This window comes from Rattus norvegicus, chromosome 19, assembly GCF_021556685.1.
Source record: "Rattus norvegicus strain SHRSP/BbbUtx chromosome 19, alternate assembly SHRSP_T2T, whole genome shotgun sequence".
Taxonomy (NCBI): Eukaryota; Metazoa; Chordata; class Mammalia; order Rodentia; family Muridae; genus Rattus; species Rattus norvegicus.
Genome location: NC_141552.1, coordinates 35,893,092 through 35,913,685, shown reverse-complemented (window position 1 = coordinate 35,913,685; position 20,594 = coordinate 35,893,092). Strand labels below are relative to the sequence as shown.

The 20,594-nt window shown below is 37.6% G+C and overlaps 1 protein-coding gene across 2 annotated transcripts in view; it reads right to left on the bottom strand.

Moving 5' to 3' along the window:
• Positions 1-20,594, bottom strand: part of Neto2 (neuropilin and tolloid like 2) — a 71,813-nt gene that overhangs the window by 18,358 nt on the left and 32,861 nt on the right. The window contains 5 exon segments of one of the 2 annotated variants that reach the window (NM_001107417.3): positions 8,669-8,796; positions 8,877-8,921; positions 14,504-14,752; positions 15,365-15,505; positions 19,497-19,553. In NM_001107417.3, the coding sequence (NP_001100887.2) occupies positions 8,669-8,796; positions 8,877-8,921; positions 14,504-14,752; positions 15,365-15,505; positions 19,497-19,553 (620 nt within the window). 2 annotated transcript variants of the gene reach the window in all.

The following is a 20,594-nucleotide window of genomic DNA, read 5'->3' as shown; positions in this document are numbered from 1 at the left end:
CTAAATTGGCATACATAATTCTGGGGTTCATGGTGTGAGCTGGGACACAGTCCCCAAAGTTGACCCAGACATAGCTGGGTGGCAGGTATTTACCCTGGGCCCTTCTCAAAGGCTTCTAGCTGCTTCAGAGAGTTTAAACTCAGAGGTGCTGGGAGTACCTGCTACCTGCTGTACAAAAAGACTGGGTACTTAGAATACAGAGAGAGAGAGAGAGAGAGAGAGAGAGAGAGAGAGAGAGAGAGAGAGAGAGAGAGAGAGAGAGAGAGAAGAGGTTACTTGACATCAGATAAATAAAAGAGAGATACAGCAGTAATTGTTTAAAGTATGCATGGAATATAGAAATCTAGGCCAATGAGCTCAGAAATAAAAAAAACAAAGACAAGGAGATAGAGAGAAACCCTATTTCAACAAATAATAAGAAGGCATCAATCTCCATAGAATGAAGAATGAATGAGAAAAATGATTCAAATGAAATTTAAATAAGTCTATGCCAGGCAGGCACTGGGGTTCTGTGAACATGGGCTCCATGAAAATCCTAAGACTGCTTAGCCTGGTGTGACGAATTGATAGCCTGAGAATGGGCTTATACAGTACGCAGAATAGAATTTAATTAAAGCTAAATATATAGGAAAGGATGCTAATTCAATTTATACAAAGAGATGAATATCCATTCATATATATATTCTGGCTAAAGACAGGAAAGAAAAATTCGAGATCAAACAGGACAAGTAACATACATACATATCTATCTATCTATCTATCTATCTATCTATCTATCTATCTATCTATCTATCTGTATCTGTATGTGTGTGTCTGAACAAAGATTTAATCTTCATAGAAGGGAGAATTTAAGTATACGTAAATAAACTTAGGCCTTGATTTCACTATTAAAAAATAATCGTGTAGAACAAGGCAGGGGATAGTGAAAGAGCACTGTCTCAAAAGATAATATTTGTTTAGATTACTTTAAATGATTTTAATTATTAAAATGTGTGTGGTTATAAATCTGGTGGTTAAAATATGAAATGTCCTGAGAGGTGAAAACAGAATATGTCTAAAGAGGAAGAGGCTGGTAATGCGAACCAATCTATACCTTTGATGATTTCAGTTTACTCGGCCAAGGACTTGCTATTCTGGGAGAAAGGCTCTGTATTTGTATTAATAGGAAAGAAGGTGCTGGATCCCTTCCAAGGTGATATAGATCAGATATGATAGGGGGAGACCCCCTAAAGATATTGGCTAAAGACAAAAAAGGAAAATTCGAGGAGATCCAGCAGGACAGGTAACATAATTTACTGATTCCTCCACACGGGAACAGCCCTGTACCTGGCTCAGACGTATAAGCATTTCTAGACAATACTTCAGCTAAAAGTAGACAATGTGTCTTGTTGGTTACAGAATCCTAAGATTCGTCACGCCACCCTTCACATGCCATGAGGATCTATTACCACTGGTTATTGATCAGATTAACCCATAAAAGGATAGTTGTCTTTCACGTGCTCAAACAAGGAGCAAAAATTCACCTTAACTGATCCGTGCACTTAGGACAATCCATATGAATATCTAATAGCACTAACATTTTGGTTATAAGATTCATATACTACAGAATGTACAGCTCTGACAGGGTTTTTCTGCAGGGGTGCTAAATGATCTGGTGTTTCGGCTCCCTGCTTCTTGATGCTGTTTACAGAGACTTGCTTCCAGAACAGCTGCTTCCAGAACAGCTTCAGGAGTAGCTACGATTCCTCACAGATGGGTCATCCAGCCTTTCAGATGGATCCGGTCAAAGCTTCAGTCAAGCCCTGAGCCTTCTAAGCATACAGAGACTAGATAACAGATGCTAGTGCTAGCTTCCTTAAATCTGACCAAATTTTCTAATTTTCCTACCCATCCCCATCCCTTTAAAAAAATTGAGCACCCAGTTCAGCAGGAAGAAGCTGTGGAGAGTTGTCAACCCGGTCCCTTGGGTTTGGGTGTCTGATTATAGTTCTTGTACAAATTATACATAGGTTCTCAAAACAGCTATAATTTTAAACAGGGAAGAAATATATGAGATGGATAACTAAATTTATTCTTGAATAAGGTATTGTATAGTCATAATCTTACATTGGTAAAATCTTTATAATTGATACAAAATTGAAGTTATAATTTCTTACATTGGTACAGAATTTATATATCAATATAGATTTAAGGTTTTCATTGGTATAAATTTTTTATATTGATAAAAATTTGAAATTAATAGTTACTCTTAGATGTTGTGCCTATACAACTCACTTAAGAATACAAGGCTTAGACGCGGTCCTTCTAATAGTTACTATTACAAACCATTGAGAACGGTTAAGTAATACAAGTTAAAGGATAGATTGTAATCTCATTGTTACACTAGAGTCTAAATTAATTATAATATGGTACTTTCCATATTATTCAAATAGAAATACCTACGAGTAGTCAGTCACACAGTAACAGTTCAGATATAAAGTATATAGTCTTCAAAAACACCAAAAGTCCATTAAATATGACATTTAAAGTCATTTCATTATTAATGAAAAATTTCACTAGGAAACATGTCTGCTCCTGATAGTACCCCCTTCAAGGTTCAAAGAAGATATTGTATATAACCTTCATATAGAGTTGTTCCAGTTGTGACAAGGTAGCCACTGGGCACAAATTGCCCTAATTCATCTGCAGACAAAAATATTGTCCAAGAAGAGACACACAATGAAAGATAGTTGGCAGCTTAGCTCTGCCAAGATAGGGCAAGCTAGTCCTTCATATTTCCCACATCACTTAAAGTCTGTCAGATGGTTCTGTGTCAGAAGGCCGAAAACAGATACTCCAACATTTTGAGGAATGGGGAACTCTCCAAATAGTCAGATGTTTCTACAAATTGGGTAAGATTTAAAAGCTATGTTTCTGTGTTTCCTATATGTTCAGGTAATTCACTCTTGGATCTTTGATGAGGCTCAAGATGACTTATAGTCTCATAATCAACTTAAGCTGTTTAGCATTGAGGAAGATGATGCAGATTTGAAAGGTTGATTTTCAGATGGTGTTACAAGTTAAAATCAAAACATGATTCAGGTACAAAATTATAAACTCTAAGTTAGGTTAGATGTTAGAGTAATATACCTAAATTGACAAAATTGATATATTAGACATTATTAACGTGTAATATACTTTATAGTTTACAAACTGTTATAACTACTATGTTCAATGTATACCTGAGAGAAAAGGTCTTTCTAATGGATGAAAATGGGAAATGTTGTGGATTTTGCTTATTGTTTGTATTATGTTAATTGGGTTCCCAAAAGAATTATACAAAATTCCTGCATGTAAGATGCTATGGGTCCCTGACCCTAGTTGGTTCTAATTGATAAAGTTGTCAGTGGCCAATGGCAGGACAGGGGGACAGAGGTGGGACAAGCAGAAAGATCAGGCCAGAGAGTGCAGGACAGAGACTGCCAACATGGAAGAGTCAGGGACCATGGCCCTGGAGGGCCACAGGTTTGGGTCCGGGGTGATTGGGATGAAATACAGGTTTTAGTAAGAGATAATTCAGCAATATCAGAGGGGAAAGTGTGTTAGATGTGGGGAGGGTTGGAAGTGCCCAAGCCATTGTGCTGATTAGGGCATATTAAATATAAGGCTATGTATGTGTGTGTTTCATTTGAGAATCTCTAACATTTGAGTGGCTGGCAGGGAGATTGCCACCTACTGTTACTGATTCCCAATCATAAAATTATTTTTGTTGCTCCTACATACTTTAAATTTTGCTACTGCTATAAATCTTGGTACAAAAAGCTGTGTTTACTAATGATTTTAGGCACCCCTGTGAAAGGGTCATTCAATGCTTTAAGGGGCCATGACCCATGGGCTGAGAAACACTGGTCTAATATCTACATCAAGTTTGAAAAAGTCTATGCTGATGAAAAATACTTACTCACTAGATGATCAAGCTACCACACATTGTTTAAATATTAATAGCCTTAATAATTTTTTTACCTTCTGTTTATTGAGGTGAAGATTAATATAAATAGAATTTTTTATTTTTTAGTTTATGCTTTGTGTACTTTGAGGCTCTAATCTACAAAATTTTAAATTATAGTTTTCTGTCAGTGAGTCTGAATTCCCATTTAATAGATAATATGCATTTTTGAGTAACTGCTGGCATTTCTTACTACTCATTCATCCATTCATTCATTCATGTGGATGCATACATCATATGTATAGAGGTATGCTTGCCTGGTATTTGATATTTCGAGGCATTTTTTGATACAGGCTTTCTCAATAGTCTGGGGCCCATCACTTCATCTAGAGTGACTGGCTACATGGATCTACCTGTCCCTACCTCCAGACCCATTTCTCTCTGTCAGTTCTTGGGTTATAGACATGCCCAGTCTGAACCAGCTGCCCTACATTGGGTAAGGAATCCAGACCCGGGTTCCGAATGCCTATACAGAAAGCACTTTACCTATGAGCCAACTCCCTAGTTGTATTTCTTACTTTCCTTTCAAATGTTTATATATAGTTATCCTTAAAATAGGACTTACTTGGTTTTTAAATGTAGCACTCAGTTCATTTATTATTTTTAACCAGGAAATCCCTTAGCTTTGCCTTCTTAAATCAGTTCAGATATAGAAATATAGGCAATCAGCTATTATTTTTCTTACTTTCAAGATACCTATGTCTTTGAGATTCTATTTCACTATGGAAGGTTTCTACAGTCAATCTAAATAGCATCAGGCCAGCCAAATGGCTCAGTAGGTACAGACACCTAATGTGAAGCTTGATATCCCAAATTTGATTCCTGAATCCCAAGAAATGAGAGAATTGACTCTAGCATGTTGTCTTCTGTCCTCCACATGTATGTAATGGCATACATGTACTATATAAACCGGGTATATGGCCTCGAGTACATAATAAATACAGGTCACAAGTAAATGAATAAATATCCCTTCGAGGACAATCTTCCTATTTTCAAGTTGTTTAATTTTTTTCTGTCTGTGGGCTCAATCTATATTTCATTTAAGCTGTATATTTTTTTTGCGAGGGGGAAAGCCACTGCTGTGATGTCTTTCATCAATTTTTGAAAAAATTCCTTAAAATACTGCGATGTGTGCCTCTTAATAAATTTCCTCAGCTCTTTGAGAAACAAATCCTTTTATTATTGAAGTTATATATTGAAAATGTTAGAGATAATCTACCTGATCGTCTTTCTTTCTCACCGTTTTGTTCCTTCTTGTAGACCATGGTTCTTGAAGACTAAGCTGTCTTGTCTGTCCTCACCTCGAGATGAACATGAGCGCTCATCTAATGTGGGACTGGGAGGGAGCATTCAGTGGGGCTACTCTGAATTAATTTTTGACAAGTTCCTTAAACTTTTTGTGAGCTCAGGACATGACCCCTTTTAATTTTTGTGATTTTTTTGCTTCCTGGATTGACCAGGGAATATCAATTCATCCCAAACATAGTGGTAATTTTCTAGGTTTGAAACCACAAGAGAGATCCTAGCCCCATCTCACCAGAGAACAAGCACCTACAGCATGTTTCCTTGTTTACCCTTTCATGTTAGTCATCACCCTCTCAGGACTTGTAAGGGCCTCACGATAACCACACATGCCCTAGGCTTGATTTATTTATTTTCAGTCAGTGTTAAAACCAAATCCTGGTATATCCACCTCTGAGCAGGAATAATTAACTGAAATCACCAGAGGCATTTATAACACCAGTTTTATTTTACTGTTGTAATATACAGTTCTTTATCTTCATAAGAATTATTGGATTTATTTTGAACTTATATTTGCTCTTTGAGGCATACCTGGCAAGTTTTATCCAACATTTACAAGTGTTTTTGACCTGTTTTCAGGGGCTAGGGACGTGGAGAGAGGGTTCAGTGGTTAAAAGCACTGACTGTTCTTCTAGGTAACCCAGGTTCAATTCCCAGCACCCACATGGCAGCTCACAACTGTCTGTAACTCCAATATCGAACATCCTCACACAATCATACATGTAGGCAAAACACCAATGAACATAAAATAAAAATAAATAATTAAAATGTTTTCCACAAATATAAATCTCATTTTCATTTTTTTTTTTTTGTGTGGGAGGGTCAGGGTCTCAGTTATGTAGCCCAGGTTGGCTCCCAAATTATATGTTGTTCCAGCTCTTCTTTCATTCTGTTCCTTTTTAAACAAATACATAAAGTAAGTCTAGTTTTATCTCTGTTGATATTTCTAGAAGTATAAATTATAAATAAAAAGCAAAAGTAGTCAACAGTCAATCTCAGAGTTATTTAAAAGCATTCTTTTGTGCAGCACTGTCCATAAGATTCACGTGATCAGCAGGGGCAGCACAGCGATCACGATGAACTGCAAGTCAATGTTTATTTCTCACGGATACGACCAACCCTCTAAAACATACTAACTTCTTACAGGCCAATGTTCCTCATCAGAGAGAGACAGAGAGAGAGAGTGTGAGTGTGTGTCTGTGTACATGTGTAGTCTTGCTAGCCACCTAATTAGTTTTTTTTGTTCTTTTTTTTTTTTTTTTCGGAGCTGGGGACCGAACCCAGGGCCTTGCGCTTCCTAGGTAAGCGCTCTACCACTGAGCTAAATCCCCAGCCCCCCACCTAATTAGTTTTTGAGACAGGGTTTCTCACTGAACCTTGAGCTCCCATTTCAGCTGGACTGGCTAAGCAGCAAACCTCTCGGATCCACCTGCCTCCCCCACTCCTGTGCTGGTGTTACAGAAATTGACTATCACAAAGGTGCCTGGGCTTTAAGTGGATGCCAGGAATCTGAACTCAGGGCTTCACACCTGCACAGTGAGCACTGAACTCACCACACCATCTTCCCAGGCCCTAAAGCTCGTAAATAAAACAACAAAACAAAACATATCCCAAACCAAACCAACCAACCAAGCAAACAAAGAAACGAAAAACAAAAAACAAAAACAGAAACAAAAAACCAACAAGTGTTAGATCAATACTTGCATTTACCAGTTGGGACTCTATAATTTAAAAAAAACCGTAATCTCTCGAGATTAAGAGTCATAATATGGGGTTGAGCAGATGGCTCAGCAAGTAATAAAAACGTGCTGTTCAATCCTGCCATCCCAATGCTGTTCAGTCCTGCCATCCCAATGCTATTCAATCCTGCCATCCCAATGCTGTTCAATCCTGCCATCCCAATGCTATTCAATCCTGCCATCCCAATGCTGTTCAATCCTGCCATCCCAATGCTGTTCAATCCTGCCATCCCAATGCTGTTCAGTCCTGCCATCCCAATGCTGTTCAGTCCTGCCATCCCAATGCTGTTCAATCCTGCCATCCCAATGCTGTTCAATCCTGCCATCCCAATGCTATTCAATCCTGCCATCCCAATGCTGTTCAATCCTGCCATCCCAATGCTGTTCAATCCTGCCATCCCAATGCTGTTCAGTCCTGCCATCCCAATGCTGTTCAGTCCTGCCATCCCAATGCTGTTCAATCCTGCCATCCCAATGCTGTTCAATCCTGCCATCCCAATGCTGTTCAATCCTGCCATCCCAATGCTGTTCAGTCCTGCCATCCCAATGCTGTTCAGTCCTGCCATCCCAATGCTGTTCAATCCTGCCATCCCAATGCTGTTCAATCCTGCCATCCCAATGCTGTTCAATCCTGCCATCCCAATGCTGTTCAGTCCTGCCATCCCAATGCTGTTCAGTCCTGCCATCCCAATGCTGTTCAGTCCTGCCATCCCAATGCTGTTCAATCCTGCCATCCCAATGCTATTCAATCCTGCCATCCCAATGCTGTTCAATCCTGCCATCCCAATGCTGTTCAATCCTGCCATCCCAATGCTGTTCAGTCCTGCCATCCCAATGCTGTTCAGTCCTGCCATCCCAATGCTGTTCAGTCCTGCCATCCCAATGCTGTTCAATCCTGCCATCCCAATGCTGTTCAATCCTGCCATCCCAATGCTGTTCAGTCCTGCCATCCCAATGCTGTTCAGTCCTGCCATCCCAATGCTGTTCAATCCTGCCATCCCAATGCTGTTCAATCCTGCCATCCCAATGCTGTTCAATCCTGCCATCCCAATGCTGTTCAATCCTGCCATCCCAATGCTGTTCAATCCTGCCATCCCAATGCTGTTCAGTCCTGCCATCCCAATGCTGTTCAATCCTGCCATCCCAATGCTGTTCAATCCTGCCATCCCAATGCTGTTCAGTCCTGCCATCCCAATGCTGTTCGATCCTGCCATCCCAATGCTGTTCGATCCTGCCATCCCAACGACCTGAATTTACCCCTCGGAAGGAGAAAATCAACTCCACGAAGTTGTCCTCTGACTTACACGGGTGTGCTGTGTGCCTTTGTGTATGCACACACTTAAAAAATCCCACAAAAAAACCCCATATATATATATATATACACACATATATACATACATATACATATATGTATATATACACACATGTATATATACATAAATAAAAATACTTTAAATTCTTTCTATCTCAGTTTATTTAACTACAGAACACTATGATCTTCACAGGTGCAAATATAGCAAATGAAACAAAAACCTCCAAACCGTGAAGAGTTACAAACACTTGTTGGACCAGACAGTCCACTCTAGAACTCCCGTCCTCTACTGCTCTCCTCTGGAGTGAGTCAGTGTACAGGAAACAGTACCTTAGCTTTCGGGGTAGCTTTAATTGTCCATATGCAGTCAACCGCTTGGCCGGGCTTTGTTTTTTCCTCCTGTTCTACTTGGCTAGACCGCACTATTCCATCAGCTCCCGAGAGCTCAAACTGGCAATCTAGGGGGAAAAAAAAGGTATTCAAAGAAAAATAAAACTAATAAAAAATGTCACAGGAAGAAAGAGGTAATATACTAAACCTGGAATGGGATTTAAAATACCTCCAAGGTAAGTAAAGTCTGGATCTGAAATAGAAAAGAGAAGAAAGTCATTGGTACTGAGCCTTTCAGCCCTAACTTGAACTTACATTTAAAGCTTTATTGCATATCAACATAACGGACATATTCATTGGCAGAGACTGCATATCACCAGTCATTTAAGACGGTCTTTATGGGATTAACATTTAATGGAAATTTGTACATTTTTTTATTTCATCATGAATGCTTTATTGCTACTGAAAACATTAACTGTCCAATGCAGTAACACATGGGCAGAAATAAAATAGGGTATATTTAATACAATGGAATACTGTTCAGCCTTAAAAGGAATATATTTCCTTTGTATTGAGCTGTATTAAGTATTTTCTAAAATGTCTGCTTCAATGACTAGTGGTGATAATTTCCAAATATAAAAATACTCAATGCTACTGGCTTATAAATACTTCATATTTAATCAGTCAAAAAATTTTAAATATCATACCGCTGCCTCAACTATTATTTCTCAGTTAAAATAGGATCCACAAATATAAGCATGCACACACACACACACACTCACACACTCAATCTGGAAAACCCATTTCACATAAGTAACTATGTAATAATTAAGTTTACTCCAAGTAAGAGGACACTTAATTCCTATTAATACAGACAATAATTGTAGATACTTTAGAGAGTCTCCAAATTACAGAATGGAAAGTGAAGTAAATTATTATCTTAATTTCAAACACATTTCAGTGATTATTCCTTTTAAACTATAAGTAAATGTATTCTTGTTTAATGAGTCAACTAGCAGACACCAGCTCTTTTGCAAAACAAAACAAAACAAAACAACAACAAAAAAAAACCCAATCAAAGCAGAATTAAAAATCTTAAACTGCACTGGGAAAAGCTATGGGAACTTTTTGGAAAATTAATCAAATTTACTTATCTTTCTTTTTTAAAAATTTGTTTTTATTATTATTATTTTCGGACAGGGTCTTTATTCATAGCTGTCTGTCTTGGAACTTACTATGTAGACCAGACTGGCTTTGGACTTAGAAGAGATCCACTTTGCTATTATAAGTGCATATAGGCTGGCCTTAAACGTACTGTATGGTGTATAACTGTAACTATGCCTTTAAGTAACAGCAGAAACAGTTGTATTTTAGTCCATTATATATCACATATTTATTGAAATGTGTTGGTTCTCTTAGAGATTAAAAAACTGGGGAATTCCTGTCTAACAGTAAAAAAGAAATATGATACAATAGAAAAATAACCCAGGCAATTCAATATAGTACTAGATTTGCTACTATATAAGAAAAGTACTTGATTCCTAAGCTTCTTCATATATAAAAATAGATATTATTTAATATTCATGATATTTCCATAAGTGTAATACCAAAGGCATTGAAGGTAATACCTTCAATGTATTCCTGTAAGGTACAAAAATAAAATATCCCAGAAATTCTAAGCATTTTTACAATGTATCTGTACTTTACCTATAAAGAATATAGAAATTTCTCATGATTGGTTAAGTTAAAAAAACAAAAAAGCAAAACTACTTCTGGTCAAAGTGAGTGCTTACACATAATAAGCTAGTTAATTTTTAGTTGTGTGTGTTGTGGAAGTTAGTTCTCTCCTGCCACCTTGTGGGAATCTGGGGATTAAATTCAGGTTGCCTGGCCTATGTGCAAATGCTTCTTTCTACCTGCTAAACCATTTTGTTGGACCTAAATTTGGTTAGTTATTTTAAGCATATTTTTAGAAAATATTCAAAATGTTTTAAAGAGGTCAGAGGTTTACTTGTGTATCTTCCCATATCATGCTCCATTTTTTTTTTTTTTTTTTTTTTTTTACAAAATTAGAAACAGGATCTCTACTTGAACTTAATCTCTCACTGAACCTAGAGTCTGAAGATTTTGAGTGGGTCAGAGCCTCTAGGGTCCTCTTGCTTTCTGCCTCCCAGTGCTGGGGTCACAGGTGTGTGCTGCCACACACAGGTTTTCATTTTTTACATGGTTTCTTTAAATGGGAGTATAGGCTTTCATGTGTACAGCAAGCAGTTTAACCACTGGACCATCTTCCCAGGCCCTGAAAAAACAGGTTTTTATCGTCTATTTCTTATGTTTCAAGAACTCTAAATTTGTGAAAATGTGACTCACATATACATTTTGTAATATCATTTTAAGACAGTAAAACACCAATTACTTCAGTTAATGTAGGCAGTAAACATCAAATACCTGACCAATCAAACAGATTGCTTATTTTGTTACAAATAACTGGTCTCAAGTGTCTGTGAACGCGTTTACAGAGGTGAGTCATCTTCCTTACATCAGTCACTTTGAGAAAATGAGTGACCCTATTTTAGTTGTAATACATTCTAAATAAAGCATAACATATGAACTATGTTGTCTTTTGAGACAAAATCGTGCATATAGCATGGTCTGGTCTCAAATGTGCTATTTTCCCATCTCAATCTCCTAGAGGCTAGGGTTATAAGTGTTTGGCACCTTTCTAGCTATGCTAACCATTTTCTAGTGTAGAGGTCAGTTTTAGTACATTGACATGGTTGTTTAATAATCATTGTTTTTTATTTTCAAAGCTAGGTTTCATCATCAAAAAAGAAAAGTCTATACACATTAACGTACTAACTTTCTACTTTCCATACATTTTATTACTTGATGTTGGAGCACAGTCCAAGAATGAGTCATATGAGAAGTCTGAGCACTTGTGAGAAAACAAGGAAACAAGGAAAGAGACTTGTGACCTTGGTTTCTTTGAAACACATGATTGTTCTTGTGATGTGTTTTTATGCTCATCCCAGGTGTAGCTGAGAGGAAGGAGTGTTGTTATTCAGATGCCTCTATGGAAAAACATGTTTGCTCACATGTGGATTGTCCTTGTAATTGAACATTTTGCTCATGTGATTCTTCTTAGTACTCAAAGTATAAACTGCCTGATGCTCTGAATAAAGCTGACTATTGCATGAGACTTTAAGCCATATCATTTTTAGGCCCCATTCTCCTAGGTTCATGTTGCCAACTGGATTGGTGAACAACTTTGAATAACTTATACAACTGGACTGATACAACCTTTGCCTTTTGTTTCTAATTATCCTTAGCACATGTCTCGATTCACCTTGGAGTCCACATGGTAGAGAGAACTGATTCCTACAAGTTATCTACTAAGCTCTGTCCATGCACAGTGGCAAACGTATACACAGTAAATATGACACACACACACACACACACACACACACACACACACACACACACACTCACCCTCTATCTCCTATCAAACCATGGTAAGCTTTATAGTTAAGTGGAGGAAGTCAACCTGAGGAGTCAACATACTATATGACCCTAACTGTATAAGACTCAGAAATGGGAAACATGGCCCAGTGGTTGCCAGAAATTTAGAGTGAAGGAGAGATGTGCAGCAGAACATATGGAGTTTTTAGGCAGTGAAACTGCTCTGCATAATAACAGTTGATATGTGATATCTATCATATATACTTATCATCAGACATAGAATACCAAGGGTGAAGTGTATTAAATTGTAAGCTAATGACTTTGGGTAATTATGATGAACTTATGGTGACCTCCTGATACCACTTTTGGCAAGATGTGGCTATAGAGGAGTGGAGGGAGGTATCTGATAACCACTTCCTGCTCAATTGTGCCGTGATCCTAAAATTGTTATTGAAGTCCGTTAAGTAAGTTTTCCTGTTTGAAAATGTTGTCCTTTCAGTACTAGATAAATAACAGTGATGCAAATAATTACATAATGCTTATTGATTCAGATACAAAGTGGCTTTATTTTTTTAAGGAAAAAAAAGCTAGTAATGGAGCTTCAGGCATAGCATGACTAGTTTTGTAAAAAGTCTACTGAATAAAGAAATCCATCTTAAGAGATAACTACCAAATTTTCATGATTTTATGCATAAAGTGACAAGACAATTAGTTTCATTTGTGTATTTTTCAATTAATGAATTTCTCTCAGAAAAAAAATGAAAGAAAAACAATTATACACTTGCTGCACAAGGTTATTTTTTCCTTCTGTTAAGTTTGTAAGTTCCTTGGGCACAGTAACAGTATACTGATTTCTGAGTTTCTACATCAGACTGTGGGTACTTTCCATTGGATGGAGCTTTGGAATTCTCACAGCATTTGATCAGGGTGCTTATCAGATGTGGGGAAGACCTACATATAGTAGGCCTACAGTGTAATAGTGGTCAGATATATCTACATCCAAAATCCCTGTGATTTTTACTTTATATGATTATAAAAAAAGAGTGGATACAGTATAACAACACGAAATACATCAACAAGAATTTTAAGAAGACTGGGTTTGAAGAAATGGACCAGCAACTAAGAACACTTGCTGGTCTATCCAGGGAGAGCAGGATTTCCTTTCCTAGCACCCACAGGGCAGCTCACAACACCTGTGACTCGATTCAGGTGACATGATGCCCTCTTCTGGCCTGGGCACCATGTGCATACGTGCATGCAGATACAGACACAGAAGTAAGTAAATAAGAAAAAGCATTTTAAGACAAAAATGTGAAGTCAAAAGTTAGAGCAATATGGTCACAAATACAGAAATGCTAAGGTAGTCTTTAGAATAGCGGAAGAGATAAAGAACAGATTCTAGCTGGTTGTGGTGGCACACGCCTTTAATCTCAGCAGAGTCAGGCAGTGTTCACAGCTAGCACCATCTACACAGAGATTTCTAGGACAATTTAGGGTTACATAGAGAAACTGTCTCAATCCCATTCCTTCCCAAAAAATTAAACATATTCATTTCTTAGAGGGAGTGAGGCTTTATTGGATTTTGGAATTTTTGGTCTCTATAACTAAAACAAATTGTTTTCTCTTTAAGTTGCCAGATTTATATTAATTAGTTATGTCAGCTCCAGGAAAAAAACACAGAAGGTATATTTTATTATTATCAAGTCTCAGGCACAACTTTGTGCTTAAGTGTATAGCTGCTAGGTTATAGAGAAGACTCAATCCTAGATCCAGCCTTCTACATGCAGGTACAGTATTAATTCTGTTGTTAAATAGTTTCTAGAGTATTTATGGATAGTTAATAAGTACAATTAAATAATCTACTAAATAAAATTGGAATTGTGAAAAAAATGAATTTTTTAAAAATATTTATTTTGATGTTGTTGGTCTTAATTGTGCCCTAAAGGATATTTAAGAAGAAAATGCAACTTTATCTGATAAACCACAAAATTAGAACGGTATATGGCCTATTGTTCCCTATTAAAAATTTTCTTTTCTTGTTCTTTGATTTTTTTGACTGTGACAATTTCTTTAGCCTTACTCTAATTACCTTGTTCAAATTACCCATTGCTCTTTTAAAAATATTTATTTATGTATATAAGTGTTCTATTCGTATGTGTGCCTGCATGATAGACGGGGACATCAGATTCCATTACAGATGGCTGTAAGGCATGATGCAGTTACTAGGAATTGAACTCAGGACCACTAGAAGAGCAGCCAGTGCCCTTAACCGCTGAGCAATCTCTCCAGTACAAATTATCCTTTTCTAACCTTTGGATTCTAAAACGGTGATATACTGGAAGATAACTTATTTTTTAAGGATACTTAATTTGTTACCTGGGATGAATGAGTATTTTGCTCGAAATCCTAGTCCTTCAAGTTCTTCATCAGAACTAAATTTAATCCACATGAATCTTCCTGTTGACCTAATTAATGCAGGGCTTTTCATGCCACAGTAACGATCTATAAGAGGAGAGAAGCCAAATGGCCCGTCTCGAACTTCCAAGTGATCAAACCGGCATTCAAATGATGGCTCTATATAATATCGTTCATCAAAGGTCAGCTCTATCCGTTGACGAGGAGCAGCTGTAAAAAAGAGTAAGCAAACAGGCAGGATGAAGGAGATACACGTGTGGGCAGACAAGACAAACAAGTCAATCCTTTAGTGCTCCTCATCAGGGAATTACACTGGAAACTATGCATGTAAAAGCCACAATAAGACCCTGTCACAGGAATAATCATGCCATGTTGTAGAAGTAGAGTAGCATTTTCCTGTGGTATATGACCTTTATTAAATTAGCTAAAATATTTGGCTGGCTGAAATTTAGAAGAGGTGAAAGGCTAATGACTGCTTACTTCACAAAAATAATGTAGCATACGTGGTGTATCATATATGATAGAGAAAAACGAAAGAGCTCATCAACATGAACAGAGGCCCAGTAAGATACACCAGTGAACCTACTTCCTTATCGGAGAAGCTTCCCATAGATTGTTACGCACTTGGTTGAAAACAATTAAAAACACCCATTAATATTTAACTATCATTTTGTTAATGTATTCAATATTTATAAATCTTTATAATCAAACACAACATTCAATTTTTGTTCCAATTTGTTTAAACAGGGTATTTAGCTAACGCCTTCTGCTTTACAGAGAGGTAAAACTTCATCTCACAAAAGAAAAAGATTTGTCAAATACCTTCCAAAATATAGATACACTCCTTGTTTGGCGGATAGGAGTCAGGATAATTTGGGGAAGCAAAATGACCTCCGTTGCTGGTTCGAACCCAAATGCCACACTGGGTTGCAGGAACATGCTTGATTCCAATATTTTGTCCATCTTGAACAAAATTTCAAATATCATTATAGCAAAACATCACAGCCTTCTCTTCTTCCCCCACACTCTAAGACAACTGCCTCCTTTGCTGCACTTATAACTTCCTAAGAACCACGGCCAAACTGAGTGCAGCAGAAGGACAAGGAAGCTTTGTGCACTACACTTATCTTGAAAGCTTGATAGTAGAGGATGAGTGTGCCACCGAGTTTACATCCTCAGAAGCCAAATGGTGGAAGGGGAGGACCTGCGAGCCGCTCGCTGGCCTCCTCCCACACGTGCAGTAGCACATTTCTTTGGTGAAGGTAAAGCAGGGTTAGTGGACTGAGGACAACCAGGTGCAGCTGATGGTGAAAATGCAACTTGAAAAGCTGGAGGTTGGAAAATGTAACAAACTCAAGGACAGTCACAGTCCTAGGCTTCTCCAACTTGGTCTCTTGAAGTAACAGAGACTTGATAGGGAACAGATTTATTTTTGAGGATCCCAATATTTATCTAAGAAAGGGTTAATCATATAGATCAGAGAGTCCCAAACATCAGTTCAAATCCAAGGTGAGAACCATGGTAAACACATCCTACCTATACCTACAGAACTCAAGATCAGTTGCAGTGCTCCTGTTAAAATATAATGTAAACACATATATAAGTGCATACATACAAGTTAAAATGTAAGTACATAAAAGGATAACTAGGAATTTGGAGAAAGCTTCTAGTATGAAAAATAGATTGGAAAACATAGAATAAAGCAACCCCAGGTAAAGAGAGCCCATGCAATGAAATTAAAATAAACAATAAACATGCAAACCATCCATCAAGTTATCAACCAACCAATCAACCAGTAATAACAGGGTTTCATGTAACTTCCCCAGAGACAGGAAAGCAAATATATTCATAAAACAAAAAGTACTTTTTTTTAAAGACAGGGTTTCTCTATATATCCTGGTTATCTTGGAACTTGCTTTGTAAACCAGGCTAGCCTCAAACTCACAGAGATCTCCCTGCCCCTGCCCCTGCCCCTGCCCCTGCCCCTGCCCCTGCCCCTGCCCCTGCCCCTGCCCCTGCCCCAAGTGCTGAGATTAAAGTGTGCCACCACCACCTGGCTAAGAAGCACATTCTTAAAAATAAAATTAATAGAACCAGGCTTCACCAAATAGAGAAAATGGAAAAACTTAGCAAGTTTAGGGCAGAGACAGGATGCCTGTGGGTATGTGTTAAGCTTTACTAAAATGTATCAGTGCCCTTCAATTGCTCATTTGGTTGCTTTCACACATCAAAAGAGCCGTGTTCACTGTTTCAGAGACTGGCTCATAGAGACTTAAATAATTTTGGCTCTTTCCAAAAAAAGTTCTGAAATTCTTAGTTTATGTAATAAAAATTGAGAAAGTCTCATTAGATTGGACAAAAATATGTGTGAAGCTATATAGAAATTAATTTCATATTTAATTCATTATGAAATTTCATAATAAACCCACCACTTTGTACAACAGTAATGTGATGGTTTGATTATGCTTGGCCCATGGAATGGCACTATTAGGAGGTGTGGCCTTGTTGGAGTAGGTGTGTCACTGTGGGCGTGGGTTTTAAGACTTTCATCCTAGGGGTTGGGGATTTAGCTCAGTGGTAGAGCCCTTGCCTAGGAAGCACAAGTCCCTGGGTTCGGTCCCCAGCTCCGAAAAAAAGAACCAAAAAAGAAAAAAAAAAAAAAAAAAAGACTTTCATCCTAACCACCTGGAAGCCAGTCTGTGTGTTTTTGGAACAAGATGTTGAACTCTCAGCTCCACCTGTGCTACGCCTGCCTGGATGCTGCCATGTTGATGATGTTCTGAACCTCTGAACCCGTAGGCCAGTCCTAATTAAATGTTGTCCTCATAAGAGTTGCCTTGGTCATGGTGTCTGTTCACAGCGGTAAAACCCTAAGGTAAGTAATAAAACCCAAGAAGGCTGTGAGTAAATAATATGGACTCTTTTTTTTTTTTTTAAAGCTTTTATTTATTTATTCCATGTGTGTGAGTACACTGTCACTGTCTTTGGACAGACCAGAAGAGGGCATCGGATCCCATTACAGATGGTTGTGAGCCACCATGTGGTTGCTGGGAATTGAACTCAGGTCCTTTGGAAGAGCAGTCAGTGCTCTTAACCACTGAGCCATCTCTCCAGCCCAATAATATGGACTCTTAAAAGACATAATAGAGAAAGTAGAGGAAATTTAAAAATCGAACAAAACCAAAATATTCCTAAACCAAAAGACAAAATTCATACTGAAAAATTTTAATGAGTGTCTTAAATCCTGAGTGCAGAGTTTTACGTTTGTTTATTTATTTATTGGTAAGATGGGTTTTGAAATGTTGTCCAGGCAAATCAGGCCAGCTTTGAATCTGTTAACCTCCTGCCTCAACCTTACATCTGGCATGGATTAAAGGCATGCACTACAAGGCCTAGTTTTGAATGCTGATTTGGCCCGAATCATGATGCAGTATATAGTCCAACAGAAAGAAAGGGAACACTTGAATGTGTAAAGGGGTGCACAGTGTAGTAAATGCGCCAATATCTCATGGTTCATGGTGAGGAACCAGTAGCTCATCTTTAAAACTGAAATGGCAAAAAAGCAGCAGCAATTTAAAGAATGTTATAAAAAGATTCTGAAAATTAAATAAAAGTAGCTATTTGTGGGTTAAGATGGTTTAGAGCAGTGGGTCTCAACTTTCCTAATTCTGTGACACTTTAGTACAGTTCCTCATGTTTTGGTGACCCCCAATCATAAAATTATTTTGATTGCTACTTCATAACTATAATTTTGCTACTGTTATGAATCATAAGGTAAATATTTTGGGAGATAGAGGTTGCTAAAAGGCTCGGTCATGGAACACAAGTTGAAAACCACTGGTTTAGAGGGTAAAAACTCATGCTTTGCAAGATGACGACATGGCTTCTGTCACCATAACTCAGGAAGCAGTAGGAGAGAATTCGCTCTCCAAAGCTGGTCGCTCCTACTGTGGCACAAGTGTGTTCATCTTTTTCCACACAAAATAAAGACAAAGTTTAAAATACTTATTTTCATAAAGCAGGAAATAGGAAGAATAGAATGAAAAGCTGATTTTTTCTAACTGTTTAATATACTTCAATTTTTATCATTTAAACATAACTTTGATGAATATAAAAAATAAAGTTGTACAGAAAATGCACTAAACTCTGACATCAAATTTGCTTCAAAAATCATCACACTATCAATGCAATGGACCAACTGGCTTTGAAGACTGTACTGACTTTACTTTTCACACTTGAAGATTCTTTTATTTTTCTTAGTGATAGAACTATGAATTTCATTTAATTTTTAGATGTAACTATCAGTGTACTAAAAGTTACCAGTGATGTTGGCTTTAAAAAAGTTTATCAGGGCAAGCTTTTTGTAGACGATTTAGTTAACTGTAGCTGATTTGGCTAAACTGAGGTCCATAGGTTGACAGAAAGCTTTAGGTCACTGCAATACTCAAGAACAATGTGTTGGTTAGTATTTTTTGTCAACTAAGCTAGAGTCACGTGAGAGGGCACCTCGCCTGAAAAGAAGCAATGCTTTCCGAATGTGACCTGTAGGCCGGTCTATGGCCAGAATATGCTATATCCTATTTACTATTTCTTGACTGATGACTGATGTGGGAGGTCCTAGCCCACTGTGGGTAGGTTCATCCTGGGCAGTTAATTCTGGGTGCTGTAAGAAAGCAGGCTGAGGAAGTCATGAGGCGTAGTAAGTCAGTAAAAAGTGTTCCTCCATAAGTCTCTGCTTCAGTTCTTGTTTTTAGGTTCCTGCTCCACCTGGTTCCTGTTCTGACTTCTTTTGATGAAAGACTACATTGTGAGACTGTAGGCCAAATAAATCCTTTCTTCTTCCGAGCTGTCTGTGGTCATGGTATTTGTCACAGTAACAGACAAACTAAGAGGACTATGACACAGCACTGTTCAGACTGTCCTGCACACGCCATGCACACCGTCCACACTTTACCTTGGGTCTTTTGGGCCACAGCAATCCCTTCCACTACGAGTACCGTTATTAGCAACACTAAAGAAAGAACAGGAAAGAAGAGTTAAAAAGTTGAGTTGATATTATATTTTACTAAGTCTATAATGATAATGAAGATCTGATTACAATAAGATTAATAATAGGTAAAATCATTTTTTTTAGATGGGTAGTGCTATGGAGGCCAAGCTAGCTTTGACCTCAAAGTCTTCCTTATCTTCCAAGTGCTAGATTATAAAAATGTGCCACCACACCTGGCTTAAAATCACCACTCCTTATCCACATTCACTACTGAGTCTTTAAAATACTAAATGCTATATCCTTGGGTTGGTGAAATAGTTGGCTCATTGGGTAAAGGTGCTTGTCACTAGCCTGATACCCTGAGTTTGATCTCTGAAATCTGTATGGTAGAAGGACTCCTGAAAGTTGTCCTTTGACCTCCCATAACTACCATGGTGGGAGTGTGTGAACATATGAACACATATGCACACATATGCACACACTCACATATTCACAATGCAAATAAATAAATAAATAAATAAATAAATACATACATACATACATAAATGCTATATTCTATTTACTATTTGACCCCTAATACAACCAAAGAAAAGATATAACTGATTTTGTACTTGTTTATATAAATCAGAGTTACATGATGAGATTCTATTTTAAAACAAAACAAACCAAGCTAAACCCAAAACACTTCCCATCTTTATACTGGAACTAAGTCAGAGGAACAGACCCTGACCTTAAAAACAACAACAAAATGAGAAGATCTATGATAAAGACAAAAACAAAACAAACTTCCAACCTCAAAACATTAGGAATTGAAGCAAAACAGCTACTTATGTCAATTATCCTGTCAGAGGTAGCCGTATCCTAAAACGCATCATTCAGATAGACATAACTGGTCAAGAATTTTTGTTCCTGTTCTTTTCCTTACAAAATGATATGTATAAAATTTTCATGTTTTCAAATTCATAACTCATAGTTTTAAAGCTAGTGCCACAAAGCCAGTAGACAGGGTAAGAAATCAACAAATACGGACTGGAAAGGCGGTTGAGGGATTAAAAAGCACAT